The sequence below is a fragment of the Cebus imitator genome, unplaced genomic scaffold, assembly GCF_001604975.1.
Source record: "Cebus imitator isolate Cc_AM_T3 unplaced genomic scaffold, Cebus_imitator-1.0 Scaffold2, whole genome shotgun sequence".
Lineage (NCBI taxonomy): Eukaryota > Metazoa > Chordata > Mammalia > Primates > Cebidae > Cebus > Cebus imitator.
Genome location: NW_016107317.1, coordinates 9,117,473 through 9,127,477, shown reverse-complemented (window position 1 = coordinate 9,127,477; position 10,005 = coordinate 9,117,473). Strand labels below are relative to the sequence as shown.

The 10,005-nt window shown below is 39.7% G+C and overlaps 1 protein-coding gene across 3 annotated transcripts in view; it reads right to left on the bottom strand.

The window, feature by feature from the left end:
- The window catches only part of SENP1 (SUMO specific peptidase 1), a 66,911-nt gene that overhangs the window by 51,366 nt on the left and 5,540 nt on the right, over window positions 1-10,005 (bottom strand). For all 3 annotated transcript variants that reach the window (XM_017529215.2, XM_017529199.2, XM_017529189.2), the window contains 2 exons: window positions 7,120-7,250; window positions 5,459-5,543 (listed from right to left, as the gene is read on the bottom strand). In XM_017529215.2, the coding sequence (XP_017384704.1) occupies window positions 5,459-5,543; window positions 7,120-7,227 (193 nt within the window). In that variant the 5' untranslated portion in view covers window positions 7,228-7,250. The remainder of the gene's footprint in view (window positions 1-5,458; window positions 5,544-7,119; window positions 7,251-10,005) is intronic.

Sequence of the window (10,005 nt, the reverse complement as noted above, 5' to 3'; positions counted from 1 at the left end):
AAAAAAAAAAAAAAAAAAGAATGTGTCAAGGCCGGATATGGTAGCTCATGCCTATAATCCCATCACTTTGGGAAGCCAAAGCGGGTGGATCACCTGAGGCCAGGAGTTCAGCACCAGTCTAGCCAACATGGTGAAATCCCAACTCTATTAAAAATACAAAAAATTATCCAGGCCTGGTGGCACGCACCTGTAGTCCCAGTTGCTAGGGAAGCTGAGGCATGAGAATCACTTGAACCCGCGAGGCGGAGGTTACAGTTAGCCAAGATCGTGCCACTGCGCTCCAGCCTGGGTGACAGAGAAAGATTCTGTCTCGGGGAAAAAAAAAAAAGAATGTGTCAGGTAACTACTTAGTATCAAAGTAACCACCAGTCATTCCTGTTAACTTTAGTTAAGATAATAGCAGGATGTTACAATCATCTTACCTACCAAATATTTTGAAAACCTAATTTAACGTATTTTCCAAAGACAAAGATAATGATTCTAAGCATGAGCAAAATCATTTCTTTGCATCCTAATCTACTTTTCTGTTTAGGGTTAAACTATTTTTTTTTTCTTGAGACAGGGTCTCACTCTGTCTCCCATGCTGAAGTGCAGTGGCACCATCATGGCTCACTATAGCCTTGACCTTCCAGGCTCAAGAGATCCTCCCACCTCAGGTTCTTCAGTAGCTGGGACTGCAGGTGCATGTCACCATGCCCAGGTAATTTTTATTGTTTGTAAAGACAGGGTCTCAATACATTGCCTGGGCTGGTCTCCAACTCCTGGGCTCAAGTGATCCTCCCACCTTGGCCTCCCAGAGTACTGGCATTAGAGGCGTGTAAAGTTTTTACTGAAACAAAGTAAACTGCAACAAAGTATTTAAAACTTTATTTAAAAACAAAATCATTGTTTTTAATATCCTAATCTTCAGTGGTTTGAGAAGCAGATTTTTTAAAAGCTTGATCTACAGAGGTCAATCCAATAAAGCAATAAAGAAGTTCCAGATCCTAGATCCTAAAGTTTGGGTCTTACTGCTCATTTTCATCCTGGTGGAAGGGGCAGAGGGTGAGAGAGAAGACAAATACCAATAAAGTCAGTATCAGCAGATTAAGGCAGGTAAACTGAGAGTCCATGTTGAGCCCAATCAAGAGGTAAGGCACAAGGTGATAATCACAGCAATCGATGTGGTGACTATCAGAAAATAATATACCCAAAGGAAAGGGCAGAATTGGAATGGATGTGGAAAGAGGAAGAAGTTTTTTTAAAATTCACAATAAAAACTAGTTTTTGGGTTTTTTTTTTTTTTGTTTTTGAGATGGATTCTTGCTCTGTTGATCAGGCTGGAGTGCAGTGGCATGATCTCAGCTCACTGCAACCTCCACCTCCCAGGTTCAAGCAATTCTCCTGCCTCAGCCTCCCAAGTAGCTGGAACTACAGGTGTGTGCCACCATGCCCAGCAATTTTTGTATTTTTAGTAGAGACAGGGTTTCACTATGTTGGCCAGGATGGTCTCGATTTCTTGACCTCGTGATCCGCCCACCTCGGCCTCCCAAAGTGCTGGGATTACAGGTGTGAGCCACCATGCCTGGACGAAAGTTGGTTTTAATTCAAGACTTCATTATAAGAAAAAAGTATATAGACCATTGACATTCGCAGATATAAAATTCAATTTTTAGAAAGTGACCTTTGAGGTCTGTGACATGCCATAAGCTTGTTTGATCAGGGACTAGAAGAAATTTGTTAGAGGTATAAATGCGAGTCCTCTGCTTCAAGCTGTGAGTAATTTAGAGAATGAGTCTAATACATAATCCAGTATCCCCATTTCAGCATGACTTTATTATTCACTGTTGTTATTCTTTAATCATCATCACATAACTGTTATGAAATAATTCTTTTCCAGAAAAAGATACTCAAGTGAGATAAAGCTTTAGTGTAAGACTGTTGATATGAGAATTAACTTGTGGTAAGAGGATAAACATAAGAAAAATACAACTCTCAACAATCACGTAACTGAGTAGAAAACCAAGGAATCTGGCCACATATTAGGATTTAAGATAATCTTAGATATATTTTTTATGAATATCAAGGGTTTACTGAAACTTAGAAGAAAAAAGCTCTATATACCAATGCTTTTAAGCCATGTTATTAACAATAGCTAAAAATTGTAAGGGTAAATGTGCACCTAAACTACGGGGAAAATAACGTAGCAAATTAAGGCACACGCCCATTATCCCAAATCAAATGCTTGAGTCCAGTTCTATATCCAAATTTTAAATTTTAGGAATTTTAGAAAGATAACCTAGTATATTAGGTAACACCTTCAAGTATAATCTCTAACAGCACTCTGTAATCAAACATGTTATCTGCAGCAAAATGTGAAAATGCTCATTTTTACAGAAATTTAAAAAACAAAATATCAACAGCTTCATGTCAGTTCAAGTAGGTTTTGCTAAGAAATGAATTCAGGTCAGGTATTTTTTTTTTTTTTTTGGAGATAAAGTCTCACTCAGTCACCGAGGCTGGAGTGCAATGGCATGATCTCAGTTCACTGTAACCTCCACCTCCTGAGTTCAGGTGATTCTTCTGCCTCAGCCTCCCAAGTAGCTGGGATTACAGGTGTCCTCCAACACACCCAGCTAATTTTTGTGTTTTTTGTAGAGACGGGGTTTCACCACGTTGGCCAGGCTGGTCTCGAATGCCTGACCTCTGTTGATCCACCTGCTTTGGCCTCCCCAGGTGTTGGGATAACAGGCATGAGCCATCACACCCAGCCTCAGGTCAGGTTTTGAAACCAGATGAGTTGTGAAAAATTTTTTGGTTTTCAGAGGTTTTTGTTTTGGAATTACACATAAAGGACTGCGGATGTGCGTGTCAATTCCATGAATCAGCAGAAAATGATTAAAAAAAAAAAAAAGAACATGCTGTCAGATGAAAAACTAAAACTATTAGCCTGGACAATATGGCGAAACTCCATCTCTACTAAAAAATACAAATACTAGCTAGGTGTGGTGGCATGCACCTGTAGTTCCAGCTACTCAGGAGGCTGAGGTGGAAGGATCACAGCCCAGGAGGTTGAGATTGTAGTAAGCTGTCATCGCACCAATGCACTTTAGCCAGGGCAACAGAGTGAGACCCTGTCCCAGAAAAGAATTAAAATAAAAAAAAAACTGAGTTAAAAAAGATTACATGTGTCAAATCATACAATGTATACTATGTATGTACACACAAATAATCAGAAGAGACTACAGAGATTTGAGTTAAATAAGAGTTGAATTAGATGGGGTGCAGTGGCTCACACCTGTAATCTCAGTACTTTGGGAGGGCTAGGCAGAAGAATCACTTGAGTCCAGGAGTTTGAAACCAGCTTGTGCAATAAAGCAAAACCTTCATCTCTATAAATAATTTTTTCAAACATTAGCCAGGCTTGGTGGCATGCACCTGTAGTCCCAGCTACTCAGGACACTGAAACAGAAGAATTGCCTAATGCCAGGAGGTCAAGACTGCAGTGAGCCATGATCACGTCACCATACTCCAACCTGGGAGACAGAGTGAGACTCTGTCTCAAAAAAAAAAAAAAATTTAAAATAGGCCAGGCGCAGTGGCTCATCCCTATAATCCCAGTACTTTGGGAGGCCAAAGTGGATGGATCGCCTAAGGTCAGGAGTTCAAGAACAACCTAGCCAACATGGCAAAACCATGTGCCTACTAAAAATATAAAAATTAGCCAGGCATGGTGGAGGGTGCCTGTAATCCTAGCCACTAAGGAGGCTGAAACAGGAAAACTGCTTGAACCCAGGAGGCAGAGGTTGCATTCAGCCAAGATTGCATCACTGCACTCCAGCCTGGGTGACAGAGAGAGACTGTCTCAAAAAAAAAAAAAAAATTAATCATTAGAATTGGGTTATAAGAAGAATTGGGTTATAAAGGAATCTGAGTATAATTTTCTATATAGCTGTTCTTTATTAAGCAATTGTTTTAACTTAAAGCAGAGATTCTATCCAATGGTAAACTGGCATATGAAATTATAAGTAAACACAGCCTGAGTTCAAATGGAAATACTGATCATCTAATTTCATTAACCATTCAACTGTTCTTCCTCCGTCATTAATAATGAGCTATCAAATCAGATTTCAGACTCTGTTCATCAAAAAAGCCTTCTCAATAATAATGGTAGTAGAGTTACTTTCTGAGAAAATTGATTTTTCTTTACAAATTATGCACATACTATGGAAGTCTAGTGCCCAGGGTAGGTAAAGTATCACCCACTTAAATCACATTTAAATATAGTATAAATTTAAAAGAGCATCATACTAATGACTTTTTAGGGGAGGAGATCTCATCTTCCTGACAAAGAATTCTAAGGATGCCAAATAAGAATAATTATTATTTGCATTCCATATTTATAATCCCAGTTTATCCTTATAATCAGCAGGACTTTGGGAGGCCGAGGCAGGTAGATCACTTGAGGTCAAGAGTTTCAGACCAGCCTGGCCAACATGGTGAAACCCCATCTCTACTAAAATTACAAAAGTTAGCTGGGCATGGTAGGGCACCTGTAATCCCAGCTACCAGGGAGGCTGAGGCAGGAGAATTGCTTGAACCCAAGAGACGGAGGTTGCAGTGAGCCGAGATCACACCACCGCACTTCAGCCTGGGCAACACAGGGAGACTCCATCTCAAAAAAAGAAAAAAATATCCTATTAAAGCAGTTTCAAAGGTATAACTAGTATTCCCATATTGTGGTAAAGCAAGGAGATTGAAGAATGAGGAGTAAAAAGACCTGGGAAGACTACTGTAATCTTCCTGAGTCCTACTGCCAAAAGGCTAACCAATCAAACTTTTAGTTTCTCAAGGCAGAGGCAGAAGACCCTTGGAAGTCCAAATCTTAGTAAGATGGCAGATGATAAGTCAGGCAGGCCACAGGATAAGAACAGCCTAGAGAATGCTGACTTCTGTCATGGATCACAAGTTAAATAGGCAAGCCCTTGAATATGCAAGCATATGGCTGTGGCAGGTGCTAGAGAGAAACCCATAGTTAACAGTTCCTGCCCTGAAAGAAGGACAAGCTTAGGAAGAAATACATTTTCAGGTTTCATGGTTTCAAGCAGAACAGAAATAAAACTAGCTTTGTGATTTAAATTAATGCAAAACAAACACCCTTTACCCATATCACATCCACATATCCCCAAAAAAAGTCAAAAACAAAGCTGTATTACTTTTTACAATGGCATAATGGACAGTTAGATTAGATTCTCAAAACACTTTCCCACTAAAAAACTAGTATTTGGTTGAGACTAAATCAGTAAAGTACCATAGCAATCACATACACACAAAAAGCCATTCAAGTGATATTTTAGTGGAGACAACACCATCTTGTTTTTGACAATGTTTTTACTTTTAGAGATGATAAACATGAACGATATGCTATGAAGAAATCCAAAAGGTATAAAGTTCCTTTACTCCAAGTAATGTGTCATACCTGAGTAATAGCTTGGATTATAAGCTGCACTTCTTGTGGAACATGTAAAAGATCGGTCCAAACGTCCTTGCCTGGAAGATAAAATCTAAACAAAGCAGAAGATTTTTCTTAAGTCACTTTTTTGTTTTTTTTGAGATGAAGTCTCACTCTCGTCGCCCAGGCTGGAGTGCAATGGCACGACCTTTGCTCACTGCAACCTCCATCTCCTAAGTTCAAGTGATTCTGCTGCCTCAGCCTCCTGAGTAGCTGGGATTACAGGAATGTGCCACCACGAATGGCTAATTTTTGTATTTTAGTATAGATGGGGTTTTACCAACTTAGCCAGGCTGGTCTCGAACTCTAGACCTCAGGTGACCCACCCAACTCCACCTCCCAAAGTGCTGGAATTACAGACATGAGCTACCGTGCCCAGCCAAGTCACATTTTTTAAAATAAAATGAAATAAAAACATATACTAAGAAAAATGTATCATTAAAAAAGACTATAGGTCAGGTGCAGTGGCTCATGCCTATAATCCCAGCACTTTGGAAGGCCAAGGCAGAAGGATGACTTGAGCCAAAGAGTTCAAGACTAGCAATGGGCAACATGAAAAGACGCCACGTCTCTAAATAAATGAAGACTATGGCAGAAATAAGACTATTTCAGAACTCAATATAATTAATTATATTTACGTATTATAATTATTAGTACTACATACTAATAAGAAAGGAAAACACATAGACAATCTAATGAAATGATTCAGGCTTTAAGAAAAAAACAGGAAAAATATCTGTTATATAACTTAATTCAAAGAATGTTCAGTAGAAAGTAAGTATGTATTTAGTATATTCTCTCTGAAAACTAGTTATTACACATATTAAAAAGGCTGGGAAAATCAATCTGGTTTTGACTCTCTTGATAACTTTACAGATATAGTTCTTAATCAGAGGTGGTACTGTACCCCGAGTACATATCTGAAAATGTGTGGATATATATTAAATATTAAAATGATTATGGGGGTGTTGATGCTACAGGTATTTAGTGCCTAGGGGTCACAGATGCTAAACAACCTATTATACTTCGGAAAGAATCACACATCAAAAAATGATCTCATCCAAATTACTAATGGCTGTCCTACTGGGATAGACTGTTTTATTAACAGTGCTCCCTACACTTTCATGTGCATATATATCAAATGAGGATGTTTTTAAAATATAGATTCTGATTCAGTCATATGGGGTAAAGCCTGAGAGTCTGCATTTCTACCAACCTACGAAACAATGTGGATGCTGCTGGTCCTGAACCAGACCTTGAGAAACCAACCATTATGGCACAGACATCTCAGAGCTGCTGTATATTTTCACATTTCTCCTCCATTTAAGGCTCAGCAATTTTAAGCACTAGTTTAAAAGAACACTGATCTGTGTATAAGTAATTTTAAAATTCAGAGACAATAAGTTTTGTAAAAGGCACTGTTCTCAAAAGAACTCATACACAGCCTATCTTGTCTTAACTTTCTTGTCTTAATTTTAATACGTGAGCAAAATTCCAAACACTAAAATTATTCTAAAAAGTTTATATCTATGCTTGTATTTTTGAGTGTGGCATTTAAACTACGTAAAATGAAAACTTGTGATCAGCCAAAATAATTAATTAATTAAACAAATAAAATAGGTCCTAACCTGCTGGTCAGAAAGCGAAAGCTGGTCCTCTGGAAAACCTGTTTGTGGCAGGAGATGGGTTTTGAATATGGAGTTGTGGTTCACTAAAGTCACTTCTCCAGCATCCATCCTCACCCTATCAGCAATATCATCTGGGGAGAGAGTCTGGATTAGTTCAAGTCACATAATTCTTCAATAACGTTTTTCCTATGAACCAATCTTTTCACCTAATAAAAATAATTCCCACTTGGGCAAGGTGCCTCATGCCCATAATCCCAGCACTTTGAGAGGCTGAGGTAAGAGGACTGCTTGAGGCCATAAGTTCAAGACCTATCTAAAAAACATAGCAAGACCCTATCTCTACAAGAAATTTAAAAATTAGCCAGCAGGCTGAGTGCGGTCCCAGCACTTTGGGAAGTTAAGGCAGGCGGATCACAAGGTCAGGAGTTCAAGACCAGCCTGACCAACATGGTGAAACCCCATCTCTACTAAAAATACAAAAATTAGCTGGGCATGGTCGTGGGCACCTGTAATCCCAGCTACTCTGGAGGCTGAGGCAGGAGAATCACTTGAACCTGGGAGGAGGAGGTTGCAGTGAGCCGAGATCATGCCATTGCACTCCAGCCTGGGAAACAAGGGCAAAATTCCATTTCAAAAAAAAAAAATTAGCCAGCCAACGTGGCTTGTGTCTGCAGTCTCAGCTACTCGGGAAGCTGAGGCAGAAGGATTGCCTTGAGCCCAGGAGTTCAAATTTACAGTGAGCTATCGTCACACCACTGCACTCTACTCCAGCCTAAGAGACAGAGGGAGACCCTGTGTCTAAAAAACAAGCAAAAAGACAAAAAGAACCTCAAAGAACAACTCTACAGTTAAATAAAATCCCTCTTTCATAGCTAACCAATGGCAAAAATCTCATCATGTCATTGTCAAGAAGTCCATGTGCAAAAACTGGGTCATTTGAAATCATTTGAGGCCATTTACCAAACAGTTCAAAACCTGTACACATATAAAAACACCCTAATTTAAAGCTTAAAAAATAACAGGGCCAGGCAAGATGGCTCACACCTGTAATCTTAGCACTTTGGGAGGCCGAGATGGGCGGATGCCTTGAGCCCAGGAGTTCGAGACCAGCCTGGGTGATATGGCGAAATCTCGTCTCTATTAAAAAAAAAAAAAAAAAAATCATTAGCCAGATGTGGTTGTGCATGCCTGTAATCCCAGACATTCAGAAGGCTGAGAGGCTGAGCTGGGAGGATCATCTGAGGCTGGGGAAGTCAAGACTGCAGTGAGCCATGACGGGGTCACTACTACACTCCAGCCTGGGTAACAGTGTGAGACTCTGCCTCTTAAAAAAAATAAAAAGAGGCCGGGCACTGTCGCTCACACCTGTAATGACACCTGTAATGCCAGCATTTTGGGAGGCCGAGGCGGTGGATCACAAGGTTAGGAGTTTAAGATCAGACTGGCCAACATGTTGAAATCCCATTTCTACTAAAAAATACAACAATTAGCTGGGCATGGTGGCTTGTGCCTGTAATCCTAGCTACTTCGGAGGCTGAGGTAGGGGAATTGCTTAAACAGGGACCTAGGAGTCGAAGGTTACAGTGAGCTGAGATCGCGCCACTGCACTCCAGCCTAGGTTATAGAGCAAGACTCCATCTCAAAAAAAAAAAAAAAGAAAGAAAGAAAAACAAAAACAAAACACAAAAATGTTCCCAAAAGAAACTTTTTAAGTGTTTTAACTATAGAAAAAATTTTAAATATAAAAAAATTGGGGGGAAAATTTCACCATTCAGTAACAAACACTGTTAACATTGGTTTACTTCCTAACACAAAAAAGTGCTTTAAAAAGAATCCACCTGACAGGTGTGGTGGCTCATACCTGTAATCCCAGCATTTTGGGAGGCTGAGGCAGGTGGATCACTTACTTGAGGCCAGGAGTTTGAGACCAGCCTGGCCAACATGGCGAAACCCCATCTCTACTAAAAATACACCAGCCATAGTGCTACATGCCTGTAATCCTAGCTACATGGGAGGTTGAAGCATGAGAATCGTTTAAGCCCAGGAGGCAGAGGTTGGAGTGAGCCAAGATCACACCACTGCACTCCAGCCTAAGCAAGAGAGTGAGATTCTGTCTCAAAAATAATAATAATAATCTACCTGAAAATTTTTTAAAAAGCATAATTTTATTCACATTGCTCTTAACAGCTATCAGCTCCATAACTATAATGTTATGGCAGAATCTTACTTTAGAATCATTTTTGATAACTTTGCTAGCTAGAATAGAAATAATAAGGATAACAGAACTCAGTGACTTACACTGATATCAGCAATGAGAGAAAATAGAAACAAATGAACAGGGAAGGAGAAGGCAGACTAAGGAAAAGGAAAACACAGAATACAGAAAGCTAATGTGAATATAAAAGGAACATATGGGATGCTATAAGATCTAAATGTACAGATTTTTCAACTTATTCCTAAATTGTTGTCTACTAGTCCTCACCTTATATTGGTTCCCTTTATAAAGTACTAGAGATGAAATAGTGAAAAATGTTCTACTCACACTTAATTCTCAGTAACACTAGCTAAATGAAATAGAATACTTACATTAATCAAATTATTTATCATTTAGAAGTCAGTATAACATAGTACTAAAGAACAAGAACTCTTAGCTGGGCGTGATGGCTCACCCCTGTAATCCTAGCACTGTGGGAGGCCAAGGCAGGCAGATCATGTGAGGTCAGGAGTTTGAGACTAGCCTGGCCAACATGGTAAAAACCCATCTCTACTGAAAATACAAAAATTAACCTGAGGCCGGGCGCGGTGGCTCACGCTTGTAATCCCAGCACTTTGGGAGGCCGAGGCTGGTGGATCACGAGGTCAAGAGATCGAGACCACCCTGGTCAA